Consider the following 17,273-nt stretch of genomic DNA (forward strand, 5'->3'; position numbering starts at 1 on the left):
AAGCGTGGGCGGAGCTTCGTTTTAGCTGAATCAGCAATAATTAAAGGACCCAGTCCTTAATTCACCTGAGATACTTCCTCACCTACTAGCCCTCAAGGCCTGAATCCAACCTCTTCCCAGCTCCCACAGTTTCTCGTTGAGGACATAAAAGAATATGTTACTGACATGATGGAAACTGACAGCAGTTTTGCACAAGAAACAATGAAAGTGCTCGGCCGTGACTGGATCTATTTGATTGACAGCGGTGGACAGCCGCAATTCCACAACCTTTTGCCACACTTCATTGAAGGTTTATCTACCATCTTGATTGTCATCCGCCTTTCCGAAAAGCTTGACAATAGTCCAACAGTTGAGTACTATGAAAATGGAGCATCAACTGGATCTCATCAGTCGCCTTTATCGATCATAGACACCCTCAAGTGCTTAATTCGCTCTTTGCAGTCTTACAAAATCAGTGATCAGAAATCAAAACTCGTGTTTATTGGCACTTTCTATGATCAGATTACAGATACTGATTCACTCACCGAAAAAAATCAACAGCTATATGATTTGTTTTCAGAAGAGTGCCTAGATCAACTGGTGTTCAGAAACTCAGCTAAAAACGAGCTTATTTTCCCTATTAACGGGAAGCTTCCTTGTGAACCTGAGAAAGAAATTGCTCGTCAGATACGGTCACTTATCGAATCGATTCCTGCTCAGTTTGAAAGTGAAATTCCAAGTCGCTGGAACATGTTAGAAGTTTTCATGGAGTACACATCAACCTGCCTCCAGAGAAAAGTGCTAAGCAGAGCGGAATGCTTGGAATTAGCCCAAAAGCTGAAATTTAAAATCAGCGACTCAGAAGATGAACTCACAAATGCCTTGAGGCATTTTCACAACATGCATCTTCTGCACTACTATCCCCAAATCCTACCTGACGTGGTGTTCACGAGCCCTCAAGTTATTCTGGACGAAATAACAGCACTTGTCAAAGAAGTTTATCGTGTGAGGGATTCTAGTGGTGCTACCATTGTAGTAGATTATCAACTTCGACGTGGCATCATCACCACTGCATCACTTTCCAAATTTCAGAGACACATTGTAGAAGGGATCTTTGGTCCAACAGAGCTTCAAAAGTTATTCATTGGGCTCCTGATCGTCACACCCATCTCCTCATCACAAGACAAAAACGACCATTCAAACAAGAAATTCTTCATGCCAGCTCTTCTTCACATGATTCCCTCTGCTGATTTAGAAATGTACCGAGTATTTGAGCCAATACAGCCGTTACTTATCTCTTTTGAAAGTGGCCTGCCTCGTTCTGGAGTTTTCTGCTGTCTTCAGGTCTACTTAATGAAAGAGCTAAAGTGGAAACTCGTTTACACAAACACAGAACCAAAAATAATTGCACAAAACTGTGTAATGTTAGCACACCCCCGAGAGCCTTGCACGATCACCATAATCGATTCTTTTTCCTACATTGAAGCGTATGTTTCTTCAAAACCCGAGAATTACCGAAGAGTTCTGCCACTGATAAGGGAATCTATTCTTGACGGGATTAAAGCAGCAAACCAAGCACTTCAATATACCTGTCATGATGAAGATCAGCCCCGATTGACATTCTTTTGCCCATGCAATCAAGAGGTTTCAGCCAACCCTCCACAGCGACACATTGGTAAAGTGAAAGAGGGAAATGAGATTCAATGTTCAGTTCAGCAACAAAGCTATTTCGATCTCAATGAGAAGTATACCAAATGGCTTGGGCCCGTCATTTCAGGTAACTTTCTTTACAAACATGCAGTACTATAAGTGTAGAGGTAACGTGTGTGTGCAGTGCTGTTTAATAACTTTTCTACAGGTAAACTATTGCAGGCATTATTCTCGAGAGAGAACACCTGTGGCATATACATGAAGCAGTATTCGATGCAAGATCTCAGTGGAAAAATATTGGTCGTGCTCTTGGAGTTGAGTCATCCCACCTCGATAGCATTCATGCAGGTAATACTTCTTCCAATCAGGACAATGGCGAGTGTTTGTATCAAGTTTTGGAGAGATGGATCCGGTCTGGTGAAGCTACAGTAACTATGAATAGGCTTCTTGAAGTGCTAGAAGGTAAAGTGATTGGAAAAAGACATCTAGTTAATGAAATTCGAGCATATGAACCCGAACAGAAGTCGAAAATTGGACTTGATTAATAATAGTTTGGTGATGAGACTTGTTATTTTGTGTGTTTGTTTTGGCTTCAAGATTGTTACTCTTGATATAACTTTGAAACAAGTAATATACGTAGTCTATATACTGTAAAATCATACGTACTGCACTAGACTAGTCTTGTAATTGTTGTGACGCTTATGCTATATAGCATATAAAAAATATCTTATCATACAATCACTGTAATTTTTATTGGTTGTAAATGTTCGTATGAACAATGTAATTATATTCGTACAGCTTATATAGAATAGTGACAATTTTAATTTTGGTCTAATACAATATACAAACATTTCCACCATACGAAAATAACCACCTTTTATTGACTATATACCCATTGAAGAAGTGTACAAAAGACATGTACAAGCCAAAATTAAGAAAAAATGCAAGTTAGAAAGTATTACTGGTTATATCTATCATGATCATACGCATGTTTATGCAAGTGCATGCATAGTCGTAATATATAGTTATTGTTTCACATAGAGCATTCGTCCCTTTTCAACGGTAATTCCACTGGCTTTGGTCTTGAAGGACACCATTTTGGGATTCTTGTTGACATAACTGAAACTGAAACCCACACAGCTGGGATTCATCTCACACAACACCACGTACTGTTTGGTGGTATTAGCCCACAAATTCACAGCACCCCCGTAAAGATCGTCACTCGGTATATCGGCATCCATTTTTGACACAGTTTGCATTTACATAGTCCATATTATGATAGTACTTTTGCATTAGTTTATTATAGAAATTGTATCGTATCTCCGGTAGGGGTGGGGTGGGGTATGGTTCAATCTTTCCCCCCCAGCTTCTCGAGAGTAAACCATGTTCTCATTATATAGCAGTTTTGGTGAAAGTCTTATTGTTCATAATTATTTATAAAGAGCTTCCATTGTTGTAAAGTATAGCTGCTCACTAAGCCTGACCACTCACTCCTTAGCCATAAATGTTCTCGTCGGGTCCCGATCTCAATTCTGTCCACAGCAGATGAGGAGGATCCTGGCTGGGCTAATTTACGAGCGTCATCGTTCCAAGTATATACCAAGTAAGAAGTTGGCGTTAGAGCCGAGAAGAAAATCTAAATCTTTGAACATTGTCGTCCATAAATTTGCGAGGAGGTCTTTCATTATAATTATAGGCCTTAATGTTCCAAAAACCAAACAACGTAAATGTTAGCTATCAGATTAGAACAAGACACTCATGGCTAAATGCATACACAACTGCAACTATACATGTAGGCATACGTGACAATTGCATGAAAGATTACAAAACAAAAATGTCCCGCTATATACGGTATATACTTGAGAGAGGCTTCATTGCACTGAAGAGAGCTTTTATATAAATGCGGCCTCTCATTTCCAAGTACCTCTATATCCTTGTCTTAAGCCATGGAACATCTATCAAACCACCCCAATCCCTTTTGAGTTGAAATAACTATAATGAGCTATGAAAATCTTATTGGTGAGGCATAGTCCTCGAACTTGAGTCACATCAGCTCCATCCGTTTGGCTGACGCTTTTTTGCCTCAGTCTCTACCTCACTCATACAGGTAGATAGTACCTCGGTGACGGGTAGCGGTGAGTTGTCATGGCTCTGTCTTGTTGTACGGGCTTACCATCATCTTGGTGATCATTCCCCTCCATGTGACAAAGTTGGTGAGCAGGTCGTCGGGCCTGAGAAGAAATACAGTGTTTACTGTACATAGTAAATATACTACCGGTATTTATTGTTAAACATTATAATGCAGTTTTTGTTGCACTTTATATTGCGGCGGCATTATTCGAACACAACCCCCATGCAAAATAATTTATGGCTTGACAGCTTGACAATGTGCAATTACTGGTCCTAACTTGATTTGCTATCAATACTGTGAAAATTCCAGTGCAGTACGTAATAGCACAAGTATACATAGATTCTTATAACATGCACGATACAGTATAGCTGGCAGTGGGGAAATGACTACATTCATATATAATTATAGTGGCTCGACAAAAGAGAGTGATGAATTATATAGTACTTCTATTGTACTGATATGTACTATGTGCTTGAAGAACTCTTCAATCTATGGTGAAATACAGTACATGAATATGATACTAAATCATCAAGTATACTCGACTTGTATAGAGTGGTGAAGCCATTCCTAGTGATCATGCATGAAACAATTTTAGTATGTCTACATGCGCAATACTATGCACATACATGTAGCTTCAGTTAATCTGTTACAAAAGTAATGACAATGTGAAAGCTTATAGATAAGAGAAGATTCTTAAACTATAGTCTGCAGCCGATGATCTCTCCACACATGGAAGTGGTAGGTCAGGGAATAACCATTACATCGCTCTTATAGGGAGAGACATTAGTAAAGTGAGAGCTACAAAGGGATCACAATCCAACCGTACATAGCGTTCAATCAATACTGAGTGTTACTAGGCCAGCCTTACAATGCAGTGCAATCTCTACTGCATGCCTGGACAGTGCGTTTGTCCTCAATACATTGTGTACATATAGGTTTCATTGACCTACGGGTGTATACACCATTAGTGCATTACATACAACACACACACACATCAACATACCGAGTATTAAGGTGGTACTGTACAGACACATCAACGTACAGACTGTAAAGACACTCACCAGTCTTTAGGGGACACGGGAGATGCTTCTTCTCCATTCTAGCCCAAAACACCATTACCCAAATGAATTCTGTCTTTTGGAGCCTTCTGTAGGGGATAGTGATTGCTGGGGCCTGAAACAGTCGCCATAGGAACTGATCCATGTCAGGATGGGGTTTAGTTTATTTGATGGCACATTTTTGCTTGTGGAGGAAAATTAGGTAAATCCGATATTGAGGTCAAAGTTTGGTCTTGTGGGGTGGGCAGGGAGGACATAATAGCGTAGCTGTGAGCGGTCCAGTTGAGTTTTTCCCTCCTTGTCTAGGCTGAAAGCACCCACCTCTAGCTCTACAGGAAGGAGATAAGTTGGGGAATTTTTGTAGAAATCATCCAAACTCGTGACAGGAAACTCTGCCTTGTCTTTAGTGATAGATCTACTTGAGGGAAAGGATGGTTTAGAGGGTGGGACTATAGTCTGGTTGAGTTAGAGGGACAAGGGATCTTGAACATTAATATTGGTCTGGTCTCTTTGTGGAGGGCTAGGGGGGGAGGAGGTCGAATTTCGTGTTGTGATCCATAGCCAGCATTCAGTAGGAACACTAGTTTGACCTAGGTTAGAGTAAAATGTGCTTTTTAGAAGGTCCCCTATTGCAAAAAGGGACAGAATCTTCATAAGCTAAATTTATAAGGAGATAAACTTCAATTAAGGTGTTGTGTTTTGGCTTCAACTCTTGATATAAGCAATTAGTACACGGTCTACATATATAGTCTTATATGTTAGTTTTAATGACACTGCACTAGTCTTGTAAATTTATGCTAGCATATAAAAAATATCATTGTCTTTACAATCACTGTTGGTGTAAATGTTCGTGCAAACTTCCTCAATATTGTAATTATATTCATACAGCTCAGAATGGTGTCAGAATAATCTATTGTATTTTGGATGACACTCTACAAAGACTACAATACGAACATTTCACCATACGAAAATAACCAACTTATTTACGAACTTTTATTGACTATACCCATTGAAATGTTTACATGTAATACAAATTTTAAATCAAGACATGTACAAGCCAAACACAAAAAAGAAATGCAAGTTAGAAAGTATTACGGGTTATACCTATCATGATCATATGCATGTTTATGCTTACAATAAGTGCATGCATAGTCGTAATAGTTATTGTTTCACATAGAGCATTCGTCCCTTTTCAACAGTCATTCCACTGGCTTTGGTCTTGAAGGACACCATCTTGGGATTCTTGTTGACATAACTGAAACTGAAACCCACACAGCTGGGATTCATCTCACACAACACCACGTACTGTTCAGTGGTATTAGCCCACAAGTTCACAGTACCCCCGTAAAGATCGTCACTCGGTATATCGGCATCCATTTTCGACATATACTTCGCATTTACATAGTCCATATTGTGATAGTACTTTTGCATTAGTTTATTAGACAATTCTATTGTATCTCCGGTAGGGGTGGTGGGGTATGCTTCAATCTTTTCCCCCCAGTTCTTCTCGAAAGTAAACAACATGCTCTCATAAGCAATTTTGTTGAAAGCCTTATCGTTCATAATCGATTCATCAATCGTGTTTATAAAGAGCTTCCATCGCTGTGCATAGTAGCTGCTCACTAAGCCTGACCACTCCTTAGCAGCGTAATCCTCAATGTTCTCGATGGGTCCCCACATTGTGATTTGGTTCCGAGCGTTATATTCAATTTTGTCCACAGCAGATGAGGAGGATCCTGGCTGGGCTGACGTACGAGCGTCATCGATCCAAGTACCGAGTAAGAAGTTAGCATTAGAGCCGAGAAGCATATCTAAATCTTCGAACATTGTCGTCCATGACTTTGCGAGGTCTTTCATTGCAGTGTAGACATTACTGTCCTTCTTGATCATGTAAGCAGAGTAAGCATTTGTGTAAATTGTGTAGACATCAGCAAACGTATTGACAATTACTTGTCGACCAATATCAACAATGTCGTACAGCAGAGGTCCAACTTCCGGGTCGTTACCGTTCACAGCGTCTGTAACCAGGTAGCTCCAAGCTGTGGCTATATTGTATGTTGCGAATCGCTTGTCAAAGGCCATGTTAAATTCAGGGTGGCGAACAAGTAGTGATTTGATTTGGCCAGACCAATGGAATTGGTAGGCTCCATTTAAGAGTAGTGTCCATGCATTACGTATGTTGTCTGTCATGGTCCCGTAGCGTCTCCTGGCGTAGTCCTCCACCCAGGGCATAACCGCCTCCACCTTTTCGCTCCTCCAGCTCATCTCTCCCTGCACAGGTGAAATGGCAGTCATTATACTATAGAATGATTTATTCTCTAGACATGTACTCACCATTAAATCATACATGATGGGGTTGTGCTCTATAGCTTCAGGGGTCATTCCAACACCGACCATAGTGCTACCATTCGTTAGTCGAGCATCAATAGGATCATTGCCGATAGTTGTTAGGTTGCCATAGATACCTCTAATGCCACCATAGTTGTGGAGCATACACCAAATGAATGGTTTACCGAAAAATGATTGCGTGTTGGACCAAACAGGAGCTTGTTCGCTGCTAAGGTCCAGAATGATCATATCGTCATTGGGCACTCCTGATAGGTAGGCTTTGATTCTTTCATTCGTCCAAAAACCTGCATAGAAAACAACAAAGGGTAAATTAAAACATAACACTCATGCATGACCAGACGCATACACAACTCAGCCTGCAACTGCATGCATACACTATCCTATAGGTTAAACTCTAGTATTAAATGTTGCTACACAGCTCAAAATACTTACGTCCATCTCTAAACAGCCACCCTTGCATCAGGTACGTAGCATTGGGGTCAGACTTTTTCATAGCATTATAGATTGCTGCATTCGATTCCTTGAGGAAATTCAAGTCAGTATTGGAAGGTTCCATTTCATTATAAGTATCAGCGTTGTAAACATGATCAGTCCCATACTGAGAGATAAGGATATCATAAAACTTATTTCCTAGTTTAACGAACAGAGGATCCGTCGGTTCAAGAAGATAGTCTTCAGAATATTCAGGTCCAAAGGTAATCCACTGTGCTGATTGAGTGTAGTTAGCATTAGGGTATAACCTCTTCAGTCCTTTTGGTACGTGACCTGCGAATCCAGGCAAAACATTAATCATCCCAAACATTCGTATCTGCACGACAATCTGCTTCTGTAGTATAGCCTGTTCTGTCACCCAATCATCATCCAGAGGTCCAGCCCAACCGTGAATATTGCCCATTCGCTGCCAAGCAAGAAAAGCAGGCCCAGAAAAAAAATTACTCATTTCATCATCAGTTAATCCGAGTGAAGAGTAGAAGATTTTCCAGACAAATTCTTGTCCAGTAAACGAGAGGATAAGGTTGAGTCCGTTCATGGCCATCCAGTCTATCTCCCTCTCCCATCTGTTCCAATCCCACCAGGCCATCGAGTACGACACTGTACACACATTTTGGTAGTACCTGCAATAAAGGATAATGAGAAATTCACAGAGTGGTCATAGTACATTGGTTTGTTACAACAAAATTAACTAATGGTACACCCATTACTATATATTCTTTTATGCTCAAGGAATCCCATTATGGTTCCCATTATGCTCATACATTTTGATTTGGTACAAAAATAACTTCATCTGAGCCATAAATTGGAACCTAAAAATCAAAAGTTCAAGTCTAGTCTATATATAGATCTCTCGCTAGATCTAGATCAGATCTAGGTAACATAATGTTACTACACGTGTTACGTACGCTTCAAAATAACTTATGTTATAATCTGCTAATGGAGAGCCCATCCAGATAGTACTTCACAGGACTGGTGCAATATTACAAAAGCCCTATTTTACACTCTCTCGTAATCTTTGTGGTTTGGAATAAATGTATTTAACACAATGGCGCCCACTAGGGGGGGGGGGGTAAATTATGTGTTTTTTTCAGAGCACTTTTAGCTAAAGCCCATTCCATTCAGTCAGAAAACCATTGACAGTGTACTTTTAGCTAACCATTCAATTGACAAAAAGGACTATAGGGTGGGCGCTGGGGGTGGGTACATTATGTTATAATTTGTGGGCACAATTCATTCAACAGCATTGCCAAATGATGTCAGTTACATTCTGCATGGTTGAAAAGATGGGTATTTTTAAGACAGGACTGTATCTACTATTAGAGTAGTAGATATATTCACCTGTATCGGTTGGGGAATATGACTCTTTTTCCCTCGCTGGGTAGTGGTAGTGTGCTGGGCAACTTTAACTGGTCCCCTGTACCGTTGAGACCCCAACTAACAGAGCAATAGCAGTAGTACTTGAGATAATAGTTGAAAGCAGCCGCTAAAGCAACTCCATTGTTACCGCGAAAAACAGGTCTTTTTGTTTTGTCGTCTGTATCAACCTCAAACACATCAAATCCATCAGAGGTGGCTGGTATGACCTCATAGCTGAACTTGTCCACCCATTCTTGACTCAAGATTCTCCCCACAAGGCCCTGGATGGCTTTGACAGGGTCTCCCTTGGGTGCTACAGGGAGGGAGGCAGCTGTACCTAGCAGCAGGGCAGTGATCAAGAAATAGAAAAGCTTCATTGCAATTATTGTGTCTACAGTTTCTGCATCTACCAGCCCCTCCCATCCCAACCTACCGATAAGGGTCACACTCCGGGTTTTATCTAATTGAACGCTTCCTGCTGAAGAGGTCAAATCTGCAGATGATCCAGCTATCCAGCTAAATTGCCATGAAGTTTCTCTACTTTGTTAGCATTGCCCTGCTGCTAGGTACAGCTGCCTCCCTCCCTGTAGCACCCAAGGGAGACCCTGTCAAAGCCATCCAGGGCCTTGTGGGGAGAATCTTGAGTCAAGAATGGGTGGACAAGTTCAGCTATGAGGTCATACCAGCCACTTCTGATGGATTTGATGTGTTTGAGGTTGATACAGACAACAAAGCAAATAGGCCTGTTTTTCGTGGTAACAATGGAGTTGCTTTAGCGTCTGCTTTCAACTATTATCTCAAGTACTACTGCTATTGCTCTGTTAGTTGGGGTCTCAACAGTACAGGGGACCAGTTAAAGTTGCCCAGCACACTACCACTACCTAGCAAGGGGAAAAGAGTCATATTCCCCAACCGATACAGGTGAATGCAGTACTTTGCTTTGTGAGTTGCTCATTGTCCTTCATGCATTGCAGATACTACCAGAATGTGTGTACAGTGTCGTACTCGATGGCCTGGTGGGACTGGAACAGATGGGAGAGGGAGATAGACTGGATGGCCATGAACGGGCTAAACCTTATCCTCTCATTTACGGGACAAGAGGTGGCCTGGTATTTCTCGTACACCCTTATTGGCTTAACTGATGAAGAACTTGACCAGTACTTCTCTGGACCAGCTTTTCTTGCATGGCAACGTATGGGCAATATTCGTGGATGGGCTGGACCTCTGGATAAGGGGTGGATATATGTGCAATACTATTTGCAAAAGACTATTTTTGAACAGACTCGAACATTTGGTATGATTAATGTTTTCCCTGGGTTTTCTGGTCATGTGCCCAAAGGTCTCTTAAGATTATATCCTGATTCTAACTTCACTCGAGCCACACAGTGGGGTCATTTTGGAACAGAATATTCAGAGGACTATCTTCTTGAACCGACCGATTCTCAATTTTTAGGAGTTGCACAAACCTACTACAAGCTGCTCATATTTTATTTTGGTGGAACTGATCATGTTTACAACGCTGACACTTACAATGAAATGCAACCTTCCAGCACTGACTTGAATTTCCTCAAAGAATCGAATGCAGCAATCTACAATGCTATGAAAAGTGTAGACCCTAATGCTACGTTCTTGATGCAAGGGTGGCTATTTAGAAATGAAGCAGGTATGTCAATTATAACCTCGTGTGCGCATGCGCAGTGAGGTATACGGACCTAATATGGTTGTGTGTGTGCGTGTATGTGTCTGTCAGTGCAGTTGTTCAATGCTTAATGAAGTTCAAGCAAGAGTTCTATAGGCTTCTAGTTACAGATTGCAATTTGTTTTGTTCTCGAGTTAGATTGGTCTTACAGTAGCCTTTTCAGAACAGTGCGTATATATATAGCAAAACTTGTCCATGGAGTGTTGCTACTTTACTTAGTAGTTATAGCTCTGCACTTAGACCTCTATAGCTGCAATAGTGAGAAAAGAGCTGCAAAGCTGCACTTAGCTGTTTCATTCTGCAGCCATTAATTTTATGAACTTTTAACTTTTTGGTAACAACCATGGTCAATCATTTCCCACTTTTTCCACCAATGTAGTAAGTATAGCTAATTGGTACCTCCACGAGGCATCCATGGTCAATTATTTCCGCACCAATGTAGTACGCATATAGCTTTGGAGGTATCAGCACCCGCAGTGCTTTCATTATAATATATCTTTTACAGGTTTTTGGACAAATGAAAGAATCAAGGCCTACCTATCAGGAGTGCCCAATGACGATATGATCATTCTGGACCTCAGCAGCGAACAAGTTCCTATTTGGTCAAAGACAGAGTCCTTTTTCGGTAAACCATTCATTTGGTGTATGCTCCACAACTATGGTGGCATTAGAGGTATTTATGGCAACCTGACGACTATCGGCAATGATCCTATTGATGCTCGACTCGTGAATGGTAGCACTATGGTCGGTGTTGGAATGACCCCTGAAGCTATAGAGCACAACCCCATCATGTATGATTTAATGGTGAGTACATGACAATCTATGCCTCGCGTAGCTGCACAAGGTAAACCCATTGTAAAGCTGTCTGTGTAGGTCTGTGTATTTCTGCTGTAACTGTAACTGCTCAACAGTTGTAATGCGAGTACATTTAACAGCTGGCTTCTAGCGACGTTTTCTTGGATTTTGACTCGTGGATTTGCTAAGTAAAGCTTTGTTCTTGATTTATGGCTTCTTCAGAATCGTGTGTAGCATCATCTGCTCGCATAACATTTCTATTCAACTTATTAGTTACTTGCACTAAAGCGCTTAGCCTAGCTATTTGTCAGAAAAGAGCTGTACTTGCCAGAAGCATCAGCCATTGTGAACTTTAACCTTTTCAGATCCACCCCTTTTATTATTTTGTTGTTAGGAAATGCACATAATACTAAACATAGACCAGATGAGGCACGGTCAAAAAGTCACGTGGGCTTATAGGCTTATCATTTACTTGTGAAACTGAGTTCACCCTTGCATGCACCTTTGGATTTATACACCACCACTCTTAAAACAGAACCTATTGCGCCCCAGAACCCGCTTGAGAGAAGAGATTCAATGCCTTTTATTGTATTCTTTGATATACCACGTACAAAGATATGGAAAATTAGCCTTCTGTCGCTAGTTTATACATTTTTAATGTACTGGTTTGCTGCACTGGGTAGATCTACGTAGGTGTATATAGCAATTTTTCCAAGCAGACAAATAAACAAACAAAAAGCGTTGGCTGTTAGATGAAAAAATACGGTGCAATCGTCAATAACTCAAGAAAAAACTGTTTAATTTCTTCATTAAAAGTGACCCTCATTGCTGACCCTGTTTAACGTACTCGTCTGATCATAGATACTATCAAGACGAGTGCATGAATGATACAGTATGATTTATTCTAAAGATATTCATATTCTAGTAATGACTGCCATTTCACCTGTGCAGGGAGAGATGAGCTGGAGGAGCGAAAAGGTGGAGGCGGTTATGTCCTGGGTGGAGGACTACGCCAGGAGACGCTACGGGACCATGACAAACAACATACGCAATGCATGGACACTACTCTTAAATGGAGCTTACCAATTCCATTGGTCCTGGCAAATCAAATCACTACTTGTTCGCCACCCTGAATTTAACATGGCCTTTGACAAGCGATTCGCAACTTTTAATATAGCCACAGCTTGGAGCTACCTGGTTACAGACGCTGTGAACGATAACGCTGACCCAAAAGTTGGACCTCTGCTGTACGACATTGTTGATATTGGTCGACAAGTGATTGTCAATACGTTTGCTGATGTCTACACAATTTACACAAATGCTTACTCTTCATACATGAGCAAAAAGAACAGTAATGTCTACACTGCAATGAAAGACCTCGCAAAGTCATGGACGACAATGTTCGAAGATTTAGATGGTCTTCTCGGCTCTAACGCTAACTTTTTACTCGGTACTTGGATCAATGACGCTCGTAAATCAGCCCAGCCTGGAACCTCCTCATCTGCTGTGGACAGAATCGAGTTCAATGCTCGGAACCAAATCACAATGTGGGGACCCAACGAGAACATTGAGGATTACGCTGCTAAGGAGTGGTCAGGCTTAGTGAGCAGCTACTATGCACAGCGATGGAAGCTCTTTATAAACACGATTGATGAATCGATTATGAACGATAAGGCTTTCAACAAAACTGCTTATGAGAGCATGTTGTTTACTCTCGAGAAGAACTGGGGGGAAAAGATTGAAGCATACCCCACCACCCCTACCGGAGATACAATAGAATTGTCTAATAAACTAATGCAAAAGTACTATCACAATATAGACTATGTAAATGCGAAGTATATGTCGAAAATGGATGCCGATATACCGAGTGACGATCTTTACGGGGGTGCTGTGAACTTGTGGGCTAATACCACTGAACAGTACGTGGTGTTGTGTGAGATGAATCCCAGCTGTGTGGGTTTCAGTTTCAGTTATGTCAACAAGAATCCCAAGATGGTGTCCTTCAAGACCAAAGTCAGTGGAATCACCGTTGAAAAGGGACGAATGCTCTATGTGAAGCACTAACCATTAAACGTACTAGATTTAATACATTTTATTGTATGTATATGTAGGGGTACATAATACTTGACTGTTAGTGTATGTGCAGAGGAGTAGGAAGATGTTTTTGTAAGGGGTTGCTTTACAAATCTGGGGGTCCAGGGGCTTGCCCCAGGAAAATTTTGGCACTCTACATTCCCGGAGATTAATTCTGAGCAAATTTGGTATAAAATTATCAGTATCAAAATTTTTATGCTATATACTTTAAATCTATAGAATCTGTTAAGTGGGTATGAATATACAATAAAAAAGATTGCATTGCATGTGTCACTGTACTTCGGAGGAACGTTTCAATCTTCGCAGTGAAGAAAACGAACGTTTTAACTACAGCATGTCTATTTTAGGATCCAATTACACTTGATCTATAGTCTAGCTACCCTCTTTAGTAGCTGTTCATGGCTACCATTAATGTCAAAAATGAGAGGAGACTTGTGCTTGTTGCAGATTCGCAATGTGCTTGCTCTTTATAAGAGATATCTACGATGTGGTTCATCTAGCTGACCTTTGTACTGTGTACGTAACTATGCTAGTATAGCTAGCTTAGTAACTAATAGCTAGCTACTAGCTGGACTTCTAGCTAGCTGCTCTGAACTTCATGGAGCAAGTAGGTAAGGTAGCTTGAGATAAGGGGGTGCTCCAGCACCCTGAGCACCCGTGCTTCCTACGCCACTGATGTGTTGCGCACCAGAAACTATATATTTACTTGACTTCCTAACCCTAGATTGAGTATGTACATGGATTGGTTTTATTGTACGGGTATAGAGTAAACAATGGAACTTCGCACGACACGTATTTTTGAACGATTTAGCACTACGGTAAGCAAAAACAAACAGCGATATGCAGAATCTGACCCTACACTGCTGTACACAACCATCCACGTGGGTGCTAAAAGTGCTGATTCAGCACTTACTGTTCGAAAGTTTATTGTTTGTTTTGAGTAGCAGTGAAGTAATTTTAGTGTTGCTTATGTTCACTACATACTAAATAGGACGTACTAAAGCTGATGGGAAGCTCGATATTAGCTAATTAAAGCGGCAAGTACCTCGTTCGGGGATACATTACTTTTTCGAAATTCCAACTATCGCACACTTTTGTTTTCTGGATTATTACGTCATCATTGCAAGAGCTACGACGTTGCTATTCAACCCAGCTTGTTCCTAAGGCATGTAAGTCGGCTTGTGTAGGGTCAGATTCTGCATATCGCTTTTTGTTTTTGCTTACCGTGGTGCTAAATCGTTCGAAAATACGTGTCATGCGAAGTTCCATTGTTTACTCTAGCTATAATTATATGGATATAGTCTGTTGTGATGATGAAATATTTTTAATCTGTCACAACAGTTAAGATTTGTCATGACTTCAAAACAGGGGGGGGTGCACTAATTCAAGAGCTTGATATTAATACGAAGCTAACTAGTGTTCAAGCTGGCGCTGTGCTAATGCCTCTCGCCATGATTTGCTTTCGCTCAACAGTATAGAAGAGAAAGTATAGAAGAGGAAAAAGTGTATAAAATAATCTGTCTAAAACTGACTTGCAATTGTATAATTATGGTATCATTGTTGTGTTTTGTGGCTGCTTATACCAGGACCTCAAGGATCTAGGAAGCAACAAAGAAGAAGATTTTGTTTTCAATTAATTATAAGCGGAAGTGCATAATTATTTCATAAAGTTAGCTTATCTATATAAAGCCACTGAGAAGAAAAGACTTATTACATGCATCTATTGTTGTATTATGTGGCTCTAATACCAGGACCTCAAGAAAGAAGAAAATTGGATCTGTAGTTCATGCAGTGTATAATTATAATATTTAAGAAGAAAAGACTTGTGTACATGCATATTGTTATCTATAGTAGTGTTTTGTGGCTTACCAGGCCCTCAAGAAAAATATGATTCTGGTCTGGGGAATGAGCGCGCATGCGCATTACATCCATAGGAATAATTAAAGGGTGTGTCCAAAGAGATCAATTTCACAAATGGCTACTGCTAGCTAGCTGTTTTAACAGGTATTTTCTGAGTCTTGTAGCTAACAAAAAGCTAGCGCTTTAGTGCAAGGCTAACTCATATGTTGAATAGAAAGTTTGTGCGGACAGATGATGCTATGAAAGATTCTGAAGAGACTGCAACAGCCTTCAATGTGAGTCAAACTAGCCATAACTCGAGAAAGAAGCTTTAGTTTGCTAATCCACGAATCAAAATCCAAGAGAACGTGGCTAGAAGCCTATAGAAGCTGTTAGTTTTCGTCGCATTGCAACCGTTGAGCAGTTACAGCTGGAACAGACACACAGACACACACACACACACACACACACACACACACAGTCAGCTTTACCGTATCCCTCGTGCGGCTACGCCTCGAGGCATAATTAACTCAACAAATTGAAAAACTGGTTGGTACTTGATATAAGACTCACGAATATAGCTGAATCAGCAATAAACTACAATATAATTACAGTAGTTCCTACAGTTCCACAGTTCCACAATTCCATGGTTCCACCGTTCCATGGTTCCACCGTTCCATGGTTCCATGGTTCCATAGTTCCATGGTTCCACCGTTCCATGGTTCCATAGTTCCATGGTTCCACCGTTCCATGGTTCCACGGTTCCATGGTTCCACCGTTCCATGGTTCCATGGTTCCACAGTTCCATGGTTCCACAGTTTCATGGTTCCACCGTTCCATGGTTCCACAGTTCCATGGTTCCACAGTTCCACGGTTCCACCGTTCCATGGTTCCATAGTTCCATGGTTCCACAGTTCCATGGTTCCACCGTTCCATGGTTCCATAGTTCCATGGTTCCATGGTTCCACCGTTCCATGGTTCCATGGTTCCACAGTTCCATGGTTCCACAGTTCCATGGTTCCACCGTTCCATGGTTCCATGGTTCCACCGTTCCATGGTTTCATGGTTCCACAGTTCCATGGTTCCACCGTTCCATGGTTCCATGGTTCCACGGTTCCATGGTTTCACAGTTCCACGGTTCCACAGTTCCACCGTTCCACCGTTCCATGGTTCCATGGTTCCATAGTTCCACGGTTCCACAGTTCCATGGTTCCACAGTTCCATGGTTCCACCGTTCCATGGTTCCACCGTTCCATAGTTCCATGGTTCCATGGTTCCATGGTTCCATGGTTCCATAGTTCCATGGTTCCACAGTTCCATGGTTCCACCGTTCCATGGTTCCACAGTTCCATGGTTCCACAGTTCCATGGTTCCACCGTTCCATGGTTCCACAGTTCCATGGTTCCACCGTTCCATTGTTCCATAGTTCCATGGTTCCATGGTTCCACAGTTCCACAGTTCCATGGTTCCACAGTTTTATGGTTCCACCGTTCCACCGTTCCATAGTTCCATGGTTCCACAGTTCCATGGTTCCACGGTTCCATGGTTCCACAGTTCCATGGTTCCACAGTTCCATGGTTCCACCGTTCCACAGTTCCATGGTTCCACCGTCCACCGTTCCATGGTTCCATAGTTCCATGGTTCCACAGTTCCATGGTTCCATGGTTCCACAGTTCCATGGTTCCACAGTTCCATGGTTCCACCGTTCCATAGTTCCATGGTTCCATGGTTCCATAGTTCCATGGTTCCACAGTTCCATGGTTCCATTGTTCCATGGTTCCACAGTTCCATGGTTCCACAGTTCCATGGTTCCATCGTTCCATGGTTC

At 41.4% G+C, this 17,273-nt stretch overlaps 4 protein-coding genes across 4 annotated transcripts; 2 read left to right on the forward strand and 2 right to left on the reverse strand.

Moving 5' to 3' along the window:
• Positions 1-25: 25 nt before the first annotated feature.
• Positions 26-2,346, forward strand: LOC135350739 (uncharacterized). Its single transcript, XM_064549575.1, has 2 exons — positions 26-1,756; positions 1,838-2,346. Exons 1-2 carry the CDS (start codon positions 166-168, stop codon positions 2,059-2,061), a joined length of 1,815 nt encoding a protein of 604 aa, XP_064405645.1. The 5' UTR covers positions 26-165; the 3' UTR covers positions 2,062-2,346.
• A 3,489-nt stretch (positions 2,347-5,835) lies between these two features.
• LOC135350751 (alpha-N-acetylglucosaminidase-like) lies at positions 5,836-9,437 on the reverse strand. Its single transcript, XM_064549583.1, has 4 exons — positions 9,001-9,437; positions 7,600-8,282; positions 7,153-7,451; positions 5,836-7,089 (listed from the first exon to the last, which is right to left on the reverse strand). The coding sequence occupies exons 1-4, from the start codon at positions 9,393-9,395 to the stop codon at positions 5,980-5,982; spliced, it is 2,487 nt and encodes an 828-aa protein (XP_064405653.1). The 5' UTR covers positions 9,396-9,437; the 3' UTR covers positions 5,836-5,979.
• Positions 9,438-9,482: 45 nt separating this feature from the next.
• LOC135350750 (alpha-N-acetylglucosaminidase-like) lies at positions 9,483-13,657 on the forward strand. Its single transcript, XM_064549582.1, has 4 exons — positions 9,483-9,939; positions 9,993-10,681; positions 11,223-11,521; positions 12,464-13,657. The coding sequence occupies exons 1-4, from the start codon at positions 9,545-9,547 to the stop codon at positions 13,574-13,576; spliced, it is 2,496 nt and encodes an 831-aa protein (XP_064405652.1). The 5' UTR covers positions 9,483-9,544; the 3' UTR covers positions 13,577-13,657.
• Positions 13,658-16,505: 2,848 nt separating this feature from the next.
• Positions 16,506-17,252, reverse strand: LOC135350753 (uncharacterized). The gene has a single exon (XM_064549585.1). It carries the CDS (start codon positions 17,250-17,252, stop codon positions 16,506-16,508), a length of 747 nt encoding a protein of 248 aa, XP_064405655.1.
• Positions 17,253-17,273: the final 21 nt, after the last annotated feature.

Source organism: Halichondria panicea, chromosome 17, assembly GCF_963675165.1.
Source record: "Halichondria panicea chromosome 17, odHalPani1.1, whole genome shotgun sequence".
Lineage (NCBI taxonomy): Eukaryota > Metazoa > Porifera > Demospongiae > Suberitida > Halichondriidae > Halichondria > Halichondria panicea.

What these genes read in the sequence shown, in the direction of transcription:
- LOC135350739 (XM_064549575.1), top strand. Translation starts at nt 166, where the DNA reads ATGATGGAAACTGACAGCAGTTTTGCACAAGAAACAATGAAAGTGCTC. An exon ending in GCTTGGGCCCGTCATTTCAG is followed by an intron (nt 1,757 to 1,837) that starts GTAACTTTCTTT and finishes ACTTTTCTACAG; the next exon opens with GTAAACTATTGCAGGCATTA.
- LOC135350751 (XM_064549583.1), bottom strand. Translation starts at nt 9,395, where the DNA reads ATGAAGCTTTTCTATTTCTTGATCACTGCCCTGCTGCTAGGTACAGCT. An exon ending in ATATTCCCCAACCGATACAG is followed by an intron (nt 8,283 to 9,000) that starts GTGAATATATCT and finishes CCTTTATTGCAG; the next exon opens with GTACTACCAAAATGTGTGTA. An exon ending in GTGGCTGTTTAGAGATGGAC is followed by an intron (nt 7,452 to 7,599) that starts GTAAGTATTTTG and finishes TTTTCTATGCAG; the next exon opens with GTTTTTGGACGAATGAAAGA.
- LOC135350750 (XM_064549582.1), top strand. Translation starts at nt 9,545, where the DNA reads ATGAAGTTTCTCTACTTTGTTAGCATTGCCCTGCTGCTAGGTACAGCT. An exon ending in ATATTCCCCAACCGATACAG is followed by an intron (nt 9,940 to 9,992) that starts GTGAATGCAGTA and finishes CATGCATTGCAG; the next exon opens with ATACTACCAGAATGTGTGTA. An exon ending in GCTATTTAGAAATGAAGCAG is followed by an intron (nt 10,682 to 11,222) that starts GTATGTCAATTA and finishes TATCTTTTACAG; the next exon opens with GTTTTTGGACAAATGAAAGA.
- LOC135350753 (XM_064549585.1), bottom strand. Translation starts at nt 17,252, where the DNA reads ATGGAACTGTGGAACCATGGAACTGTGGAACCATGGAACAATGGAACC.